Raw genomic sequence first — 21,784 nt, 5'->3', positions numbered from 1 at the left:
CAGAGACAACAAACGTTCCACCATGACGTGGGGCTTGAAGCCACGACTCTGAGATTAAGAGTCTTATGTACCACTGACTGAGTCAATCTATGGAACTGGTACTGTAACATATTACTTGTTCCATATTTGTAAGAAACCAATCTTTTAGTGTGGTGGCATCTGCACTTCGGAACTCCTTACTCTTACTGATATCAGGCAGGCACTTTTACTGTACTCTTTTTGTCACCTGCTAAAAACATTTTTTCCCCCTTTTACACAAGGCTTCCCAGATATTTAGAATGCTGGTGTTGTTTCTAGTTTATTGCTGGTGTTAATTTTCTGAAGAATTATAACAATAATTTTATTATTTTCTATGCCATCCATCTGACTGGATTAAATTGTTTTTATTAATAATGTCATGGTTTCATTCTTTTTGTAAACCATTTTGAACTTTTTCCTTTTTTTGCAATCAAGCAGTATATACATTTTATGAAATAAGTAAATGATAAGTGATACTAGGAGGCCTTGGGCTTCATCAAGCTCCCTCTTAACTTCAGCCATGTGACTAGCTCCCTCTTTGCTAGAGGTCCACTGGAAGTTGGTCTTAAAGGAAGGTGAAGCTTGTCGGAGGATGGGCTCTCTTGGTCTTGGGCTCCCTGGGCTCTTTCAGGAAGAAGGGCAGGATATAAATTGGAGCAATATAGGATCCTATTTAAAATTTGTATACTGCCATTCATCACAAGATTCCACGATGGTCTACTATAAAGTCAGTCAACGTTACTGAGTATTTAAAACTGTCAGGAAAACCAGAACAGATAAAAGTGATTGAGCTTAAATGCAATAAAAGGTCTGGAGAAATAAAAAGGTCTGCTCCTGGCACCGAAAAGAGCAGTGTAGTGAGGCTATAGGCTATATTAAGTGTTGTGTTGAACCACACTTTCAATTCCAGGGCCAGCTCATTGTGGAAGAAACAGCTTCAGCAGTGCTAAAAGGCCTTGATGTCTTTATTTAGTCATTCCTTAATTCAGAGTGCTCATTTGTGTTACAAATGTGTCTCCTTATTCTGAAATTATTTAAGTCTTGTGTAATTATTTAAGTCTAGTGAAATGTAATTATTAGCTGTGCAAAATAATAAGCAATGTGCATCCTTGCTCCATGGCGAAAGCAAATGTGTCCAGTGAAGGGGTGGGTGGGATGCATGCAAAATGTCCTCTCCCCCCCCCCCAAAAAAAAGAATAAGTGCCCAATAATGCAGGGCAGTTGACAGGATGAGGATTGCTTCAAATCGGTGATCAGACTGGCTGCAGAAAGCTTAGTAAATTAATGGAGGGTGTGCATTTCACACACTGACTCCAGGAAAGAGCTAATTGGGTACAGGAAGCAGGATGAACTGTAGACTGCACTAGCTCCACATGCCGTTCTCTGTTATGAGTTGCATTCAAATCTTGTGTAGAATCTCCCATTGAGTTGGAAGGAGTGGCATGGGCTACCTAGGTATAGAATTCAATGAAAATATGCCTGCAAAAGTCTTCTACCAACATGCTCCAGAGGCGGATTTAGGGGAGCACGACCGGTTCACCCACATTGAGTGATGAGCCAAGAGGGTGCCACACAGGGCACTGCCTGCTCACCTGTGGGCAGAGGACATACAGACAGGGTGGGTGGGTGGGTGCTAAATCCAGTGGCAATCTGGGGGGGGGGGCTCTCTAGGTATGGCCCTCACTTCAAGGGGCTGGAAGCCTGTCCTCTCCAGGGTTACTGGTTGGCTTGTTTGTATGGGCCAATGCCTGCTCAGTCAGGAGGGAAGGGCCAAACATCCCAACCCCCAGGACCATGCTGCAGCTGCACCGAGCAGCAAAGGCTACCCTCCCAGTGCCCCAGGTAAGCGGTTACTGTCTTATCCGTTTTAGTTATTTGGGTGTGGAGCTGCTACCACTTTCACACACTTCAAAATAGGACCTAAACGTCTTGGGCCAGTTTCAGCCAGACTAGTCATTATGTGAAAGTAGCCTTTGCTTTCACCTTCACAGGATTTTAAGAGGTGAAAAACACTTTCATGGTTGGAAATCAGAAAAATTTAAGGTTTTACTTCTACAGGCACTATATGATAGAATCTTGGGGGGTGTTAATGGAAATGGCAGGAATCTTTCTATTAAATTTTATGTCTTGGACACCGTTCAAGTTTTCCAGTAAAAACCTGTGAGCCTTATACTGTGACTCCATGATCTTGAGTCTGCTTGAAGGATATATTGCTTGCTTTGCCTGTTGCAACTTAAAACAAAAAAAGAGGGCAAGACAGAATCTGCATTTTAACCTTTTTTTTTATTTTAAGTATGGACAAAAATGGTTCACAAATACTTGCTTTTATCTGTGAGTAATCTAAGAGTTATGCAGGCTCTGTATCTGCAGGCTGATACCCAAGATTCTTGTTTGATTCCCCACCCCACCCTACAAAAGTCCTTCCGTGTGCATTTGAGATCATCTTATACCTGGGGTCAGCAAGCTTACCGAACAATGGGCCGGTCCACGCTCCATCTGTCGGAGGATGGGCTGGAGTGTGTGCACACGCATATGCCTCTGGGTTGGAGGAGTGCCCATGCGCTTGTGCACACGCTATTTCCGGTGCTCCTCCAACCCAGATGTGTGCCAGAAATAGCGGGTGCGCATGTGCACAGGCACTTCTCCGTCCCGCACGTATGTGCACATGCTATTTCCGGTGTACATCTGGGTCAGAGCAGCGCATGCGCACAGGCGTCATCAACCCGGAAGTCTGTCCCCATGCTGCACCATGCCAGTAAGAGCGGGGGACGGCAGGGGTCACCATGGGCCGGGTAGATGAGCCCCGTGAGCCACTACCAGCCCATGGACCTTAGGCTGCCGACCTCTGTTTTATACCTACACCAGTCCCTCTATGTCTCTCTTAAACATTTCACACTGTAGTGATGCAACAGCACAGTAATAAAGGGCCAGACCACACATTTGCAAGCAGGTGTCAACTTTTCTTCTCTTTCTTTTCTAAAAAAAAGTAGCCACAGTAGTTGCCATTGGCCATAAGATGTATAAAATTATGCCTAGCGGAATGAAAATGAATGTGGAGGTGTTTGCCTCTTGTCTCTCATAATGCTAGAACCTGGGGTCATCCAATGAAACTGAATCTTGGGAGACCCAAAATCAATGTCTTCAGTGGGAACTTAAACTGGTGGGAGCTGAGTTGAGCTCCTGTTCAAAAACAGCACCCCACTCGCCACTGAAAAGCATTCAGGAGCCTGGGAAGGAAGCCAGTGAGTAGCTGCTTGTGCTGGGCCTGTTTCTACACGAGAAGTAAGGTTGAGTAGTGTCTCTGCTCCTGATTAAAGAGTCTGTGGCAGGCAGAGACCACAAAAGCGGCATATGCTGCCCTGCAGTCATTGCAGCATGAATACAAAAGAAAACTCAGACCATTTGGCTTATAAAACCTTCAGCAACCTGCTGGAAGATTAGTTGTTTTCAATTAAAGTATTCCAGCTGAAATGATAATGACTTAAAATGTCCATATTTGTCTCTTTGCAGTTTCTTAGTTGAATCTATGGCTTTCATTTTACAGAGTCCCTGCGTCCATAGAGCTCGCCTAAACCAAGCATACTTGGTTCCCGGTTTCCAATTGCTGCTTTTCACACCACTGCCAGAAGAGATGCTTAATCTGTCTTCCAGTCCTAGTTCCAACCGCAAGCAGTGCAAATGCCACCGTTGTACATTTATTTTACCTTGATATTAAAGGTAAAGTTAAAGGGACCTCTGACCATTAGGTCCAGTCGTGGCCGACTCTGGGGTTGCAGCGCTCATCTCGCTTTATTGGCCGAGGGAGCCGGCGTACAGCTTCCAGGTCATGTGGCCAGCATGACTAAGCCGCTTCTGGCGAACCAGAGCAGCGCACGGAAACGCCGTTTACCTTCCCGCCAGAGCAGTACCTATTTATCTACTTGCACTTTGACGTGCTTTCCAACTGCTAGGTTGGCAGGAGCAGGGACCGAACAACGGGAGCTCACCCCGTCGCGGGGATTCAAACCGCCAACCTTCTGATCAGCAAATCCTAGGCTCTGAGGTTTAACCCACAGCGTCACCTGCATCCCTTGACCTTGATATTAAGATGTACCTTTGTCTTAAGATTTGTCTTATTTAATTAAGTAATTAAATAAATATATAGTCTTCATCAGTTTTCAAATAACATGCACCAATAGTGACACAATTTGGACCAGCACAATAATGTGTTTCCATGAGGTCAGGAAAAAAAGGTATGGTCATCTCTGACAACCAGGTCAGAGCCATTTAGGTTTACTCATGGTGAGAAGAATGTTCTGGGCAAACAGGTTAAGTACATGGGTTTGTTGTCTGGTGTGGATTCCTTCTGCTGCACTGAGACTGATTGTGGACACTAAAGTCACTTAGTTGGAGTCAGCCTTTTCCTTCCTGATCTGTTGGCTGAGGCCAGGAAGCACTTTAAAAGCTGCAAACTGGGCATGTCTCTGAACACAAGCATTGAACGACTTTAGACTAAGGGCTCATCCCCACTTCCACTTTTCCTATGGCCCAAAAGCAGGGGTCCAAGGGGTTGCTCTTTAAACTTGCTCTTTAGCACTAAATCAGAGCAAACTGTCAATTCCAGAGAAAACCCAATGGAAGTTTATGCTGATTCAGTGCTGAAGATAAGGTTTTCCCAAACAGAAGTATAGATGAGCCCAAAGATAGTATTAAATCTGAAAAGAATTGAATGTTAGTTCGAGCTTGCAAATGTTCTGCAGGTGCTTGAGACTCCTTTTATGGATCGAAAGATCAACCTACTTCTGTTCCTTTTTAGTTTTACCTGTGGTCATTCATGAGTCCGTTTCTTCTTGTTTCAGCATTAATCTGTGATTTTTTTTTTAAAAAGGAAACCTACAAAAATTGGGGGTGGGGAATCACAGAAAGCACGGGTTTGTAAATTCCCCCCCCCCTAAGATGTGCGTTTTTATACACATTGTTTTCCAAGCTGGGAACTGCATTGCAAAAATTCAGAGAAGTCCAAAGGATGGGATCATTCTCATCCCCATATTAGTCCAAGAGGTGCAGATTCACTTCAGAATGAATTCAAGTGCCCTTCCTCTGTCCAAACCAGCCTTTCTCAACCTGTGGGTCCCCAGATGTTGTTGAACTACAACTCCCATCACCCCTAGCTAGCAAGGCCAGAGCTCAGGGATGATGGGAGTTGTAGTCCAACAACATCTGGGGACCCACAGGTTGGGAACCGCTAGTCCAGACCCAAACAACTTCCACTGAGGCCAGGTGAAGATGGTAGCGGTATTTTTGAGGCTCCATTGGAGCATGTTGCTTCGCTTGGGAGGGGACTGGAACTGATGAGAAAATGAGGTTATCATGCCACATTGCAAAAATGGTGCATGCAATGCCATTTTTTCCCATTGGAAATAATATGACTGGGAGTCCTAGTCCAATGGACTATTGGTGGGGAATAACCTGGGTGGCACTGTGGGTTAAACCACAGAGCCTAGGACTTGCCGATCAGAAGGTCGGCGGTTCGAATTCCCACGACGGGGTGAGCTCCCATTGCTCGGTCCCTGCTCCTGCCAACCTAGCCGTTCGAAAGCACGGCAAAGTGCAAGTAGATAAATAGGTACTGCTCCAGCAGGAAGGTAAACGGCGTTTCCATGTGCTGCTCTGGTTCGCCAGAAGCGGCTTAGTCATGCTGGCCACATGACCCGGAAGCTGTACGCTGGCTCCCTCGGCCAATAAAGCAACATGAGCGCCGCAACCCCAGAGTCGGCCACGACTGGACCTAATGGTCAGGGGTCCCTTTGCCCTTACCTTTAACCTTATCTGAATTCGTTGTGCAAACTCCCCCAACTGGAAAAACCCCCATCACTAAGCTTCTCCTTCTATACCCACTTGGACTCCCCACACCCCCAGGCCCTAGCCATGTTCTTTTTGTTCTGTCTGCTACATAAAGTCCTTCCAGGGAAGCTAATGTTCACTTTGTATTGTGAGCTGGTGTGTCATGGAAGCTCTTTATGCTACTTGTGTTTGAATATTTCTACCTTCCTATGCCCGGGATATTGCCTGCTTTATCATAATGCACACGTTTAATTTTTTATTTCCTCTTTTGCAAAATGTGGCAATCGGCTTTTAAAGTGTATCCTGTTGCAATGCTTATTAAAATTAAGCCCCGGGAAGATATGTTTGCATTTGAAGTAGCTCAGATATAGCACCTTGGAGAAAAGGTGTCTGATGCGCTAGCGTAAAAATGAAGTCTTATTAAGCAGAAACGCAGTGCTTCTGTTGAATATTCCAGCAATTAAATTTTATCTTGATTCGTATGCAGGTCAGGATGGTTTCAAAGGAGAACGAGGAAGCAAAGCATCATGGTTTAATGCTATGCAAATTAGTGTTAACATGCTGTTTCATTTCTCGTTAATGCATTGTTACACTGTTACTCATTGAAAAGAAAGTATGTGACACCTATTAAGAGTGATGACCTACTCACTTAGTTTTCCATTTGGCTTGGCAAAGTGTCCCAGAAAAGATTCTGGTGCCAAGGGATTGCATGAAATCGGAAGAAAAGATAAGATTGAGGGCTTTGCTTTCTTTAAAGCCTTGTGTGGGTATTATTTACCAAGGTAGCGTATCTTACATTTATACTAGATCATGTAACATGCTGAAATCCTTTCCTACAGTAGACAAAGGAGTGTGTGTGTGTGTGTGTGTGTGTGTGTGTGTTAAAAAGAGGAAATATTTAAATGTCCCCCATTTGTACCACTTCCCCATAAAGGGCTCAAAAAGGCAGTCAATAAGTTTTCCTTTTTGCCATTGCAACAACCCTGAAAGGTATGTTAGGCAAAGAGAGAAGGGGGTTCAGATGAATCTCCTGGTGCTTTAATGTAATAGTTGAAGGGGGCTGTGGAACAATGTGCACAAACACCCCCCACCAGCTGCAATCTTGAGCACCCCTAGAGCAACTGACAGAAAGTCTCTCGGTGAATGCATGGCTAAACAGGAATTTGAGCCCCAGTTCCCTGAATGTCCAACACTGTTCACTGACACCATTATTATGATTATTATGATTATTATTAAATATTTATACCCAGCCCATCTGGCTGGGTTGCACCAGCCTCCCTGGGCAGCCTCCAACATATATATATATAAAATGATAAAACATCAAACATTAAAAACCTTCCTATGCAGAGCTGCGTTCAGATGGCTTTTAAAAGTCATATACAGTGGTACCTCGGGTTAAGAACTTAATTCATTCTGGAGGTCCGTTCTTAACCTGAAACTGTTCTTAACCTGAGGTACCACTTTAGCTAATGGGGTCTCCTGCTGCTGCTGCGGCGCCACCGCACAATTTCTTTTCTTATCCTGAAGCAAAGTCTTAACCCGAAGTACTACTTCCGGGTTAGCAGAGTCTGTAACCTGAAGTGTCTGTAACCCGAGGTACCACTGTAGTTGTTTAACATCTGAAAGGAGGGCATTCCACAGGATGGGCGCCACTACTGCGAAGGCCCTCTGCCCGGCTCCATGTAACTTCACTTCTCACAGTGAGGGAACCACCAGAAGACCCTTGGAGCTGGATCTTAAGTGCCCAGCCTGAATGACACAGTTGGAGACACTCCTCTAGGTATACAGGGCTGAGGCCGTTTAGGGCTTTAAAGGTCAGCATCAACACTTGTGCTCAGAAATTTACTGTGAGCCAGTGTAGACCCTTTAGGACCTAATAAGAAAGCATCAGGCCATGAGACATAGAACGGATTTCCTTCTGCAACTCAGAAGATCACTGTGTTCTAAATTTGGTGCACTGTCTGAGGTTTTGGGTGTCTCTTCGTGTCACATACCACTGCATGGAGCACATAACTATCAACTCATTTGCGTATCTCTTAGCTATCGGAGGTTGTGTGTGTGCCTTTGAAATTATGTTCCTCTCTGCCCATCTCCTTTTCACAATTTTTCTTCAGAAATATGGAAAGAAAATAGATCACTGTAAAAGCAATTCCACATATTATGCTGTGACAGTAGTTTCTCTCAAGTCTCTATCTCTCATACTCTTATCTGATAAATATATCTGGTCCTACGATGCCTTCAGTTTCTTTAAAATAAGAATAAAGAATAATTTCCCACTTGCTCTAAAGTGCTTCTTGGAACTGAGTATCAGTCTGTTATCTTGGCATGCATTCCAGTCTGATTAGGTAAAGTTGTTATACATGTTGCATAATCCTGGAACTTCAAAGAGACCGGTGTCAGATTGAGGGTCACTTTGGCACCCTTTCTCTCCCATTAATCACAATCCTATGTGGTGCTCCTAGCTGACTGGTTCTTCTTTTTTTAAGCCTCCTAGCTACCGACTCTGCCAATGCTGCTGTAGCTTTAGTAGGCCCAAGATGGATGTGGTTGTTTACTGAAATATTGTGTAGCCAAACATGTATGGTAATTCTCATTGGATTCCAATTCTGAGGAAGACAGAATGTTAATGAGGACGACTCTAGACAAAAACTCAACGAGAATATTCTCCCTTCTTTTTTTGCACTGGCAGCTTCTATCTCTGAAGTAAGAGCTATAATTGCTTGTTGGAAAGGTCCATTTATCTTGCAGTGCCAATTATTGATGATGAATTAGCTTTTAAGAATGCCTAGAGGAATCCCATCTTTATGGAAAGATACCTAGAGAAGCCCTATGGGTCTGTGTTGTGATGAGATCCTGGTCTTGAAGGAAATATTTTATCAATTCCTATAATGAACTTGCAGGCTTGGGCATCTGCAAGCTTTCCTGACTTGTGCAACTCCTTTGCAATGCCCTCCAGGTGCCACATATTAAGGGGTGGTTTGGTCAAAGAATGGGGATTGCTTTTATGGTGGATAAAATACCTGTGGCCCTTGGGTTAAACCTCAGAACCTAGGACTTGCTGATCAGAAGGTCGGCGGTTCGAATCCCGGTGATGGGGTGAACTCCTGTTGCTCGGTCCCTGCTCCTGCCAACCTAGCAGTTTGAAAGCACGTCAAAGTGCAAGTAGATAAATAGGTACCACTCCGGTGGGAAGGTAAACGGCGTTTCTGTGCGCTGCTCTGGTTCTCCAGAAGCAGCTTAGTCATGCTGGCCACATGACCCAGAAGCTGTACGCCCGGCTCCCTTGGCCAATAAAGCGAGATGAGTGCCGCAACCCCAGAGTTGGTCATGACTGGACCTAATGGTCAGGGGTCCCTTTACCTTAATATACCTGTGCAGATTAGGTCTATCCTAATTTGAATGGTGCATTCTCGGAATAATGGTTCCCATTTTTGGCATATAACTCTTTTTGGTGTGTAGTTTTTATATGTTTACTCTAAACAGGAGAATGTGTAAGAGGCCTGACTTTTAAATATATTGTGTGTTATGCTTTTCAAAGAATTTGGTCTCTGGTGACTCTGGAAGAAAAATATGTAACTGTAAATTGGTGGTTAGGCTTTAAATGAGTGCTGAATGTAAAGCTGGTTAATGAAAGTCTGACTAGCGAGCTGCTCTTCTGTAATTGGAAAAATCTTAAAATAAGCAAATAATTATATATACACACCTTTTCACATTCTAGTACAGGTGACTCCCGAAAGCTGCACTCCAGTCCTGCTTCTGGAGCAAGCATGAACCTAGAGCTTCACCCTGAAGTCCTACACGCACAAAAGATGGGGCAGATCTGAATGCAATTGACTTCATATGTGTAAATTCAGAACTAACTTCTCAAAATTATATTTAATGTTTAAATAGAAATACAATAAATCTCACCCTAACAGACCTGCTCGGTCTGCTGCCCAGGTGGTATTTGTTGAAGGGCCTTTGTTCTCCTTCTTACTAATTTTATCTTTCTGTTTTAGCTGGTCTTGGACTGGACTGTCATTTGAACAGAACAGGGGTGGGGAACTTGTGGTGCTTGAGATGTTGTGGGACTTCAACTCCCATCAACCCCAGTTAGCATGGCCAGTGGTCAGGGATAATGAGAATTGCAGCCCATCAACATCTGGAGGGGTACAGATTTCCCATTCACAATGTGCTGTGTTGCTATAGCCTCACTCTGGACATTCATTATACAAAAGTTAATTGCAGGGCTAGTTTGAGGTATGCTAGGGAAAAAACATACCTACTATGTTTAATCCGATTACCATGATGGCTCAGGTTTCTTAATGCATATATTGGGTGTGTGTGCGTGGGTGGGTGTGTGTGTGTGTGTGTGTGTGTGCAAGATTAAAAAGGGTACACTATTAATACAATCAACTTCATTGTCATTTTTAACTAATGCATTGTACCTACTCCAAATTAGCAGTTTCCAGCAGTATCCTTTTTTCTGAAAAATTTCCAAAGCTCACCCAATGATTTTTCTTGGGAAATGCTGTGTGTGAAGGGATTCTAATTGCAAACTCAACTCTGTTACTAATTGCATTTATCAAAGACAACTGTGGTGTTTTCCCCTTAATAACAAATTACAGGGTATAATTCTCCTCTGTGTGCTTTGGTTTTTTGATTTTGCTAATTTTAGCTTTCTGCTCAAAGCACTTGAACCCTAAGCAAGTGACTTTGTCCCAAGGTAGAGATGTTACTGTGCATAAATCATAGTGTCGTGGTTAATTTCCACTGTCTGTCACAATTGTCTGTTTCATCTTCTTCTTTTTTAATGGGTTCCAGGGTATGACCTAAAAGCATGTGAAGACACTACCTTGCTGAAGTTAAGCAGGTCTGATTCTAGTCAGTCATTGGATGGTGACTGCTTGAGAATTTTATGCATGCTGCCTTGTGTTCCATGATGGAAGAAAGGCATGATATGGATGTTAGAGTAAATAAATACATAAAGATACATTAGGTCTGGCAAACACTTCACAACCCTCATTTGGAGGCAGGTGTTACTGCATACATGTGGGTTATTCTGTATTTGTATCTCTCCATTATATTGAAATCAAGTATTAAGGCAAATGGCAAAAGAACAGAAGCCTCTGGTGGCATAGCCCAAATCATGTCATGAGCCTCCATGCATGATGATTACCAATATTTGGAGCAATTTAAAGCCATAACCTGCTATTTTTAGGTTATTGTGCGAGAAAGGGAAGTATCCACATCACCATAGAATTATAGAATTGTAGAGTTGCAAGGGATCCCGGGGATCATCAGGTACAACCTCCTGCATTGCAGGGATCTCAACTAGATCATACATGGCAGGTGGTCATCCAACCTCTGCTTAAAAACCTCCAAGCAAGGAGCCTGCCACCTTCTGAGGGAGTCAGTTTCACTGTTGAACAGCAACAGCTCTTACTGTCAGACAGTTCTTCCTGATACGTAGTCAGAATCTCCTTTCTTGTAACTTGAATCCATTGGTTCAGGTCGTACCTTCCAGAGCAGGAGAAAACAAGCTTGCTCCATCTTCCTTGTGACAGCCCTTTTCATATTTGAAGATGGCTATCGTGTCTCCTCTCAGTCTCCTCTTTTTCGGACTTAACATACCTAGCTCCTCCAACCATTCCTCATAAGGCTTGGTTCCCAGTAGGTTTATCATCTTGACTGCCCTCCTCTGCACATGTTCCAGCTTGTCAATATCCTTTTTCAATTGTGGTGCCCAGAACTGGACACAGTACTCAGCACGGTTCTTCCATTTCTCCATTTTGTTAAAGAAAGAGACTTCCCATGTCTAATGAAGACAAAAATTTGCACCTCCTATTTGTGGCCATTGTCTTGTACAATCTCTATCACTAGCTTTATTTATTTAAATACATAATACAACATTTCCACCGTTCTACCCATACTAACTTGGGTAAGGGGAAACTTTTCCAGTTATGCAATCAAGCATCTTCATCACCCCATTTTCAGGGTCTTCTCCCCACACCATTTTATTTTTAGCACACTGCATTGGATTCATTAGCGTGAGTTCGGGCATATTGGTGTAGCGTTATAAGAATTCAGTGTTATTAAAAACTCAGGCTTGCTGTTCTGAAGCACATCATGAATGGGAAATGCTTGGGGATGAATACCAGGACAGTGAGTGTCAAGAATGTTGGGCTGGGTGATCCCTGGCTCTCTGATCTTTAAATAAAGAAACTGGCTGGAATGTGCCTTCTTGAACCTCTTCCCCTCAAGCCTATCCTAAAGGAAGACGAAAGGGACAGTCAGATAGCACAACGTCCAGCCATTTATTATAGACACAAGCAAGCCAAAGTCAAGCAATTTTATGTCACTCTGGTTTCAGTGAGAGATTTTAAGTACCGTATTTTTCGCTCTATAACACGCACCTGACCATAACACACACATCGTTTTTAGAGGAGGAAAACAAGGGAAAAAACATTCTGAATGAAACAGTGGATGTATCATTTTTGTGCTTCATGCTGTGGCCACAGACATGTGATCTGATGGTGAATTTGGGGTGACCCAATGCAAAAATCCTGAGGATCCATGTGGATCCATGCTTTTTAACCACGTTTTTACACCATTGCAGCCCCAGGCAACAGTGGGTGTGTGATTTTGGGGGGGGGGCAGGCTGTAGCCATGGACATGCTATGTGATCTGATGGTGAATTTGGGGTGACCCAATGCAAAGATCCTGAGGATCCATGCTTTTTAATGTTTTTACACCATTGCAGCCCCAGGCAACAGTGGGTGTGTGATTTTTGGGGGGCAGGCTGTAGCCATGGACATGCTATGTGATCTGATGGTGAATTTGGGGTGACCCAATGCAAAGATCCTGAGGATCCATGTGGATCCATGCTTTTTAACCACGTTTTTACACCATTGCAGCCCCAGGCAACAGTGGGTGTGTGATTTTTGGGGGGCAGGCTGTAGCCATGGACATGCTATGTGATCTGATGCTGAATTTGGGGTGACCCAATGCAAAGATCCTGAGGATCCATGTGGATCCATGCTTTTTAACCACGTTTTTACACCATTGCAGCCCCAGGCAACAGTGGGTGTGTGATTTTTGGGGGGCAGGCTGTAGCCATGGACATGCTATGTGATCTGATGCTGAATTTGGGGTGACCCAATGCAAAGATCCTGAGGATCCATGCTTTTTAACCACGTTTTTACACCATTGCAGCCCCAGGCAACAGTGGGTGTGTGATTTTGGGGGGGCAGGCTGTAGCCATGGACATGCTATGTGATCTGATGGTGAATTTGGGGTGACCCAATGCAAAGATCCTGAGGATCCATGTGGATCCATGCTTTTTAACCATGTTTTTGCACCATTGCAGCCCCAGGCAACAGTGGGTGCGTGATTTGTGGGGGGCAGGCTGTAGCCATGGACATGCTATGTGATCTGATGGTGAATTTGGGGTGACCCAATGCAAAGATCCTGAGGATCCATGTGGATCTATGCTTTGTAACCACATTTTAAGTGGGGAGGGAAGGAAAAACAAAGAAGGGAAAAGGAGCATGAGAGGGGTGTGCAGAGAAGCAGCTGGCTAAGAATGCAGGAGAGGGGTATAACGGGAGGGAGGAAAGGAAGGCAAAAGTTTTCCCTCACCTACCTACCCAGGCCAGCCAGCTCGCGCTCTCTCTCTCTCTCCCTCCTGCATGTTTTCATGGAGAGGAATTAGAATGAAGGACGATCCTTTCCTTTCCTCTCTGCTTGCCTGGAGGGGAGGGGCTTTCCCTGCTCTTTGTTCCGTTTCAGCAAACACAGCAACGAAACAGAGGAGGGTGGGCAGTAAGACCCTGAGGCAGAATGCAGGAAAGCAGCCACTTCCTCTTTTCAGGTTTCCCTTCTCCGTGACTCGTGATTTGATTTTTGTCTGATTTTTTGGCTCCAGGGACCACACATTCGCTCCATAACACGCACAGACATTTCCCCTTCCTTTTTAGGAGAAAAAATCTGCGTGTTATAGAGGGAAAAATACGGTATATGCTCGGCTCTCTCAAAAAATCAATATGACATAAAAAGTGTTAACTTTGGTCAGATCATGGCCAATATGTTATGAAGTGTGGAAAGACAGGACCTTGCAGGGTGGCCTTGCGGGCTTGCCTCGGATCTGTGCCTTCCTTTTGCAATATCAACTCTTCTCCAGAATCTGCCTTGCTACTTTTTGTATGTGTAGCAACCTCAAGGTTTGCTTTCCTTAAACTGGGCAGTAAGAGATCATAGAAGTGTAGAGTTGGAAAGGGCCCTGATGTTTATCTAGTCCATCCCCCTGCAATCCCATATGTGGATCGGACCTGCACCCTTGGTGTTATCAGCACTACGCTCTAGCCAACTGAGCTATCCAGGCGCCAGATTTCCAAATACACTTATTGGGCTGAGAGCACTTTTGGTCATTCTGTAGAAGGATCATTGCTGAATGATAACAGCATCTGCTTTGCATGAAAAAAAATCCCAGGTTCAATCCCTGACCTCCCCAGTTCGGACTGGGAGAGATTCCTGCCTGAAATCCTGGAGAGCTGCTGTGGGTCCAATACTTAGATAGATGGACCAATGGTGTGCCTCAGCATAAGGCAGCTAAATATATTTCTACATGGGCGTCAGCTCCTAGGGGCCAAGGTAGTTTCGGCACCATGAATGTATTGGGGCCAAATTGGGCCCCCTCAATTTTCAGAAGGCGTTTGGCTCCATCTGCTGGCTCCTTGCGATGGCGCATCAGGTGCCCCCCCCCCCCGCCCATCCTCTAGAAGCCAGTGCCTCTGTATTCCTATGAGGTTGTGGGAAGTTGCAGTCAGGTAGAAATTTCCTCTTTTCTTCTTCTTTGCATGTCCATGACATTTTAGTACTGAAACCAGTTCAGCAACCCAGTGCAGCGTTTTCTCCATGAAGACTGCAAGCATTTGCAAAGCCATAGACTATGGGCATATGCAGGTGGAGTGGTGCGCAACTGTCTGGCACATTGAATCAGTGCATTGAATATATGTAGCTCAGCCAGTAGAGCTAGAGATTCTTAATCTCAAGTTTGTGGGTTCAAGCTCTACGTTAGGGAAAAGATTCCTGCATGATCCTTGTAGTCCCAACTCTTAAGACTAAAATGGATTAGTAGCCCAAGCTTGAGTGACCACCGCCCAAATCTCTTCCTGTGCCAGTTGGTACTTCTAGGGAGAAATACCGCTACTTCCCCAAGGTTCAACACTGCAATCTCTGTTGTCCAGCAAGGTGCAATTGTGTCTGCTCCTTTTCCCTCTTTCATATTAGAGTCCATATTCAGCTTTTTGGTGCTTATTATAATTAATGGGGGGACAGACTCTGCAGGGTGGTATTCAACTATGTTTTATTCAGAGTAGGCCCATTTAAATTAATGAGCATAACTACATTAGGTGCATTGATATAAGAGGATTTATTCTGAGTAAAACTTAGCTGCCTACTATCCGAAGTCTGCAAAGCAGGCGATGCGAATCTGCACACGGTTAGCCAGTTTGCCCTGCGAAGAAGGGTTAAATTGAGTTATCAGGCGACAGAACTGCTGCTTCATGCTCCTGTGCCCTGGCTCTGTGTTTAGAGAAGGGAGCATAATGCTTTGGCAGCAGCTTGACATTGCCTTGAAAGGTGCTGGAGGCCGTGCAGTTGTCAGTTGACAAAGGGGGTGGAGAGAGAGCGAGAGCGAGCAAAGAGTGGCGTGGAGCAGTATTGCAGCACTTGCAGTCTTCTCCCTCACTCTGACAATGTTGCTGCCTGCAACTTAGACTATTTTTCTCCTTCTCTTTTACCTTTAAGTCATCGCTGCTGCCTTCCAGCTTGCGCTTGTGCCGCTGGATTGAGCAAAGGGAGGGAAAGCATTTTGGCTTAGAAACACAAAGGACGAGGTTTAAATCCAGCCTTCTGGGGACTGCTATGGATTTTCTTTTCCTGGGTGAGAGCAACAAAAGGCTGCCTGAAAGACGAGAGCGCACCACCCATGTGGGCTGATGGCTGCTCTCCCCCAGCGTGCGCTAAGTTGGAATGCAGATGGGAGTGAAGTGCCTGCTTTGCCTTCTCTGCGGAAGCTGGGGAGCCAGTCTTCAGTTTTGTCCACGCTGCTTCACCTTCAACCAGAATTTCTTCATTAATGCCTGCGTTTAGAAACTCTTGCCCTGTTCTGCCTCGTGGCCAGCCAGTTTGACAGATCTGTTGCTGGATTTTCTTAAGGGAACGTATCAAGATCTGTTCACCTTTTTAAAATAATAACAATAATTATCTGCATTCCCAATCTAGAGATCCCGACTGACAACGGTTTTAAATTTTACTACACGGGAGTGTACCATTTGTTGGGTGTCAATCTGGTAGAGTCAATAGGACTTTGTTCCGTTTAAGTGGAGGAGTGCAGTAGAGCCCTGCTCTCTTGTGGGAGACTGCCTGAGAGAGCGAGGCTGCTGTAATGTGATTCCAGTGCCATCCAAGGCGGAGAGAGAGGAGTGCCTCTTGCAATTTAGCTGAATGCTTTGATAGTTAAATAGCAGACATGCTTTGCGGGCTGAAAAAGGATTTGCAGTCAGACTTCGGTGAGTGAGACTTAAAATATTACCTTCCATTTCCTTTCATTTGATCTGATCTTTTTTGTGAAAGAAACTTGATCCGTCGAACTTTATTTCATTTCATTTTTTATTTTTTTTACAAACGTGATGCCCACCTTTACTAAAAGTCTCTCAAAATCTGCTTTGCTCTTTCGCTGTGGTTTCCATGCTTTTGTTTTAAGCAGCTGTGTTTATGTGTTCACTTGCATGTAATTAATTTGACTTTGTCACCTTGGAAACTGTGGGCTGCTATACTGAACACCTCTTTTAAAAGTCTTTTTGTAGCTTTCATGTCTCCCCCACCCCACCCCACCCCGTGGGGGATCTGTGTGTAGCTCCGTGTAATTTTGTATTTTCCCTTTTACTATAAAACTGAGCTTGCATATAAAAGATTTAAGGAGCAGCTTTTCTGAGTAGTAAAGGAGCATGCTAAAAATAGGCAGCCTTCTAACTCTGTGCAGTGGTCTTCCTAAGATCAAGCAGTCAGTCTAGTGTAATAATATAACAAATTAATGATTCTAATTCACTAGAAAATTGCCTTATGATGGAGAGCTGTTCCGCACATTGCAGATTAAGGGTGTGTACACAGGTAGACCCAATGTACACCACCACATTTGAAATTGGCTGAGTGCATCTATTTTACCGCGTGTTCACACTGAAGCCATAAGCTGCGGGGTGGCCCTCAGGAACTGCACTCTATGATAGTTTACTTTCACAGAAAATGACCACACTTATTTCACTCTCTGTTTCTTCTCATCTCAGAGAAGAGGACTAATGAGTATTCATTCCGCTGTGACTTTGCAAGCTGAATAGATTTTACAACAACCTATTGTTAGAGAGAGCTGGCGGTGATAAAATGTGATTCATGGTTAATTATGCTCAGTGAGTTCTACTATCACCCTTGGGTTTTTCAGCTGCAGCAGGAAGGTTGTCTTCTTCTTCTGACTTAGGTGGTCTCCTTGTAAAAAAAAGAAAGAAAAGTTCAGCACTTTGAGAAAATGGACTACCCATGTTAGTTTGTTGTAACAAAGCATCAAAAAATGAATCCATGTGTGTGCTTGGACACACATGTGGGTTCAGGCACATACTTGTAACCAACCCAAGTAAGTGTGTGTGTAAATGTGTGCATGTGTGCACATCTTCCAACTGAGGATAACACTCTGATGAAGTGAACTCAATCCAATGACAGCTTATGTCACATTAAACTTGGGTGCTAAGGTGCCACTAGACTCTTTATTAATCTTTAAAGGGTAACTTCTTCTTGACCTGCCTCTCTGATCTGATTGAATAAATGAACAAGGAAAGGCAAACTAATAATCCTGTGCTGGCTTCTTCCACAACTGCCCTCTTAACCCTGTTTTATATGATAAAAAGATGCAATTTGGATATATTAACCTAGTTTTGTCTGCTCATGTATTCTTTACGGCAATTAGCCATGCTTTAGGCCAGCTACTTAGTTTCATAAGAGAACTTCACCCTTGGACTAGGAGAGGACACTGAAAACCCAGGATAGTTTGGCAAAAACTGATACTGTAGACTTCTCCCTGTTACTGACAGACTTTTTTAAAAGTCCATCCACTTCTGCATTGGTATGTGAAAGTTTAAAGCTGCATAAACTCCACTTCAGGCAAAATAGAAAGTTAAGGTATTTTTAAGCTTGCTTCTCTTCACCTGTATCAACATTCACATGTGAATGCTGATAATCCCAGATGCCTGGCCATACATATCTGAAAATGGATATTTTTGAAGAATTAATAGGCCGTCCTGCCATATAAATACTTCAAAAATGGCTTACAACTTAGTTTCTTCACATTTTGGTCATATACCAGTGAATGTCGACTGAGCATATTTCTGTTCAACATTCACCAAGGTGCATCTCAGTTTTTAGACATTTGCAAAACTGATCTGGAATTGTAGATATTTAATTGTTAATAATAACACTAAATTTTAGACATTCACTGTAGGCACATGTATGTTATAGGCAAATATTTATATAAGTGGGAGCTTTCAGCTCAGTAAAGATTCCACTGCCATTTGTAATTCCCAGGACCAATATGACAACCTTCTACCAATTTCCCCATTACTGGACCATAAGTTCTTTATCCCCCCCTCCCACTTTTTGTGAATTCTGTTGGCTGTTTTGTTCCTTATTAAGGTATAGTTACATTAAAATCTTTTATATTTAGATGTATCATGTACAGGCATAACTTTTAAAAATAATAAACCCAAGCTTTTTTGAATTAAATTCTTAAATATCATCCACTGATCATCTTCTAGTTTTGTGCTCTTATTTTAAATTTATCACTTTGGGTGTATATTTACTGCTTATTTTTCCTTTTCTGAACACTGCTCTGATATGTTACAATGTGAGTGCTTTATAAATATTTATAAATAATCACATAGAGATTGCGTTTGGAATTTGTGTAAGATAAACAGTGGAATAGCTACAGAAATCATGGTGACAGGTAAAAGACAAATTTGTATTGCCTCCTATTCCATTGACTGCTGCTAAGTCCCACACACAACTCCCTCCTTCCAAACTTAATCATCACGTATTGAACTAAGTTGGTACCCCATGATTGGGCCTGTGCACTCCAGGTGCTGATCCCTATGTGGAAATGCCTCTGGGCAAGACCCCCCCCCCCCCATCTTTTAAGTCTGAGGATGGGATGTTCCCTATCGGGCAGTGTAGGATTATGTACTATACCTTGGTGCCTTCTTTAGGCATTCCAGCCTGTGCTGACTTGGATGCCTCTGAAGATACCATTGCCCAATTTGGCATGATGAAGGGAGGTGAGAAGTGAGGTGGGTCCAGGACAGGCAGACGTAGCAGCAGCCATGGAATGGGAAGATGTGGTGTCATCTTTGGCTGCAGGGATGAAAGAGAATTCCAGGTAACTGTTACTTGAAGAGATTCTTTGTTTCCTCCATCCCCACCGCCTCATGATAAGCACAGTTGTGTGCTCCACGGAATGTCCCTTCATTCTCCGTTCATCTTCTCAGTAAGTCTTATGCCATTGGCACTCTAGCCATCGTCAGCTTGTTTTATAGCTTCCTGGAATAGCAGGGCATGTTGCAGATTCCACAGCATTTTCATAGATTCCTTGAAAAGAAACAGTAACACCTCAGTACAGTGACACCTCTGGTTACATACTTAATTCGTTCCGGAGGTCCGTTCTTAACCTGAAACTGTTCTTAACTTGAAGCACCACTTTAGCTAATGGGGCCTCCCGCTGCCGCTGCGCCAGCAGAGCACGATTTCTGTTCTCATCCTGAAACAAAGTTCTTAACCTAAGGTAATATTTCTGGGTTAGTGGAGTCTGTAACCTGAAGCGTATGTAACCTGAAGCGTATGTAACCCGAGGTACTACTGTATTTCCAATTGACAAATCCTCCACCACCTTGTATTTAAGCACCTTTTGGCTGAACTTTCCTCTTGCCTTCTGATCTTCTCCCCCCATTAGGTGCCACCTGTCTTACGTAAGGCTCTCTGTACCTAATGGACCAAGGTCTTGACCTGATTGCACCCGTACCCTACCACATATGCGTGCATGTAACCATTTTATACCCCATAGTCTGGAACAGTACCATACTCTACCGTGCGGTGTACACTTCTTGTAGATTTGGTGATAAAGTGGTTTATTTTTCTCTCTCTCAAGAAATATGATAAACATAGTGTGTGTTGCAAACATAACAAAGGCAGAACATTCGTAATCCTCTATATAGGATTTGCTTACCACAAGGCCTGAAAGCGACCTTGGAGGACAAATGCTAGTGTACAGGGCCATGGATATAACAGTGGCTGAGGGAGAATGCAGTTGTGCTCATGGCCTCCTTGTGAGCTTCCCAGAGGCATCTGGTTGGGGAGAGGAATGCTTGGCTATATAAGCCTTTGGTTTGATCTGGCAGGGCTCTTATGACTGAACCAGGAAGTCACTGGTTCAAACTCACAAGAATGCTTTTGGCAAGCTGCTATTTCCCAATCTCTGCTCCCCTCCTGCAGCAAGTGAGTAATACTAGATACTCTGTGGGTTGTTGTTTTTTTAAGGATAAAATTAATGTAGGTGAGGATAAGGTTAACATTGTTTTTTATTTCAACGCTCTTATAAATTTCCACAAAATTGCTTAGGGTTATTTTATTAGGAGAATTGGAAGTACTGAAAATATGACCTTTATTTTTGCCTGGTTCTGACAAGCCAGATGTATGCTCTCCCCTAAAGTGTATTCAAGGGCTTTTTTCCATTAGACTGCTTTCAAACTCTTATGTGCTGTTTGACTTAGCAAACATCTGATCTTTGTACAAAGGCCATCACCATTAACCCTATTGACTGTACTTAGCATGGCTAATGGAACTGTTGTCTTGTCAGGGCCAGCAGTTCAGTAATAACAACACAGTTCAATTTCTGTTCCTTTCCCCGCTCCCCCTGCCACCTTTCAGCAGAGGAAAATGTACTTCTTGACTTCCCTCAAACTTACATTTCATAGGCAGTGCAATTTCAGTGATGATAAGCCATTCCTAAGTTTGCCTGTTTTGATATTTAACAAAATGGGAAGGGGTGGGTTTTATCTTGTCACTCTGATGATAAGATCTATACTGGAAAAAGCCATGAATAATTTTTTGCTCCTGCAAGCACTAATCTTAATGATACTACTGTACTGAGAATCGTGACCTTGATTGTCAAACGCAAAAGCAAACAGTTCTCTACAAAGCTTAGAGCAGGTATCTTCAACCTTTCCAGACCCAGAACCCATGTTTAACCCAAACATGCATTAGGGGATCCATTCCTTAATCTTCTCCCATATACTTGAATGGTGGTAGTGCTCCTGTTGCAACCCACGTTGGATCAGGCCACAACCCACCAGCTGAGTGAGTGGTGACATAAGAGTATAAAAACACTTCACTGTTGGTGAAATGGAGATAATATTAGGAGGATATTATTTTATCTTTTGATGTTATTTCTGCAAGGCCATCTTCAGTTTATATACATGAATCTTTGCAAGACTCCAAATTTCTCTTTTTGGTTCAAAAACCAAAAACCAAGATAGCCTTGGTTCAGTCACATTTTCCATTTTCTAAATGTGTTTCACTTTTCCACCCCATCTTGATTTTTTACAAAAGAGGGGACCACTGAAGGAAAGTTTGCTCCTGCGTTGACCTGCCTGTCTGCTGTGGTCATCTGCTGATGCTCGTCTCCAACAGTCCCTGTCAGTAGTATAACATCTTAAGGGCGGTGGGTGGCAGCCAAGAAGGGCTTCTCAGCTGTGGTGCAGCGGTGGCCTGAGACATGCTTGTTTGCATGAGGCAAAGGGCAAGATGGCAGCGCCATCATCCCATTCCACGTACACAAACTGATGAGTCTGAGAGTTGACTTTTACTT

At 43.6% G+C, this 21,784-nt stretch overlaps 1 protein-coding gene across 7 annotated transcripts in view; it reads left to right on the top strand.

The window, feature by feature from the left end:
• The window catches only part of GRIP2 (glutamate receptor interacting protein 2), a 379,580-nt gene that overhangs the window by 253,665 nt on the left and 104,131 nt on the right, over nt 1–21,784 (top strand). The window contains exon 1 of one of the 7 annotated variants that reach the window (XM_077924984.1): nt 15,534–16,394. The exons of the other annotated variants lie outside the window; for them this stretch is intronic. Within the exon in view, the coding sequence (XP_077781110.1) occupies nt 16,355–16,394 (40 nt within the window). The 5' untranslated portion in view covers nt 15,534–16,354. Of the gene's footprint in view, nt 1–15,533; nt 16,395–21,784 lie in introns of those variants that run through there. 7 annotated transcript variants of the gene reach the window in all.

Source organism: Podarcis muralis, chromosome 2, assembly GCF_964188315.1.
Source record: "Podarcis muralis chromosome 2, rPodMur119.hap1.1, whole genome shotgun sequence".
Classification (NCBI taxonomy): domain Eukaryota; kingdom Metazoa; phylum Chordata; class Lepidosauria; order Squamata; family Lacertidae; genus Podarcis; species Podarcis muralis.
The sequence above is the reverse complement of the archived record's forward strand: the minus strand, read 5'-3'. Positions and strand labels throughout refer to the sequence as shown.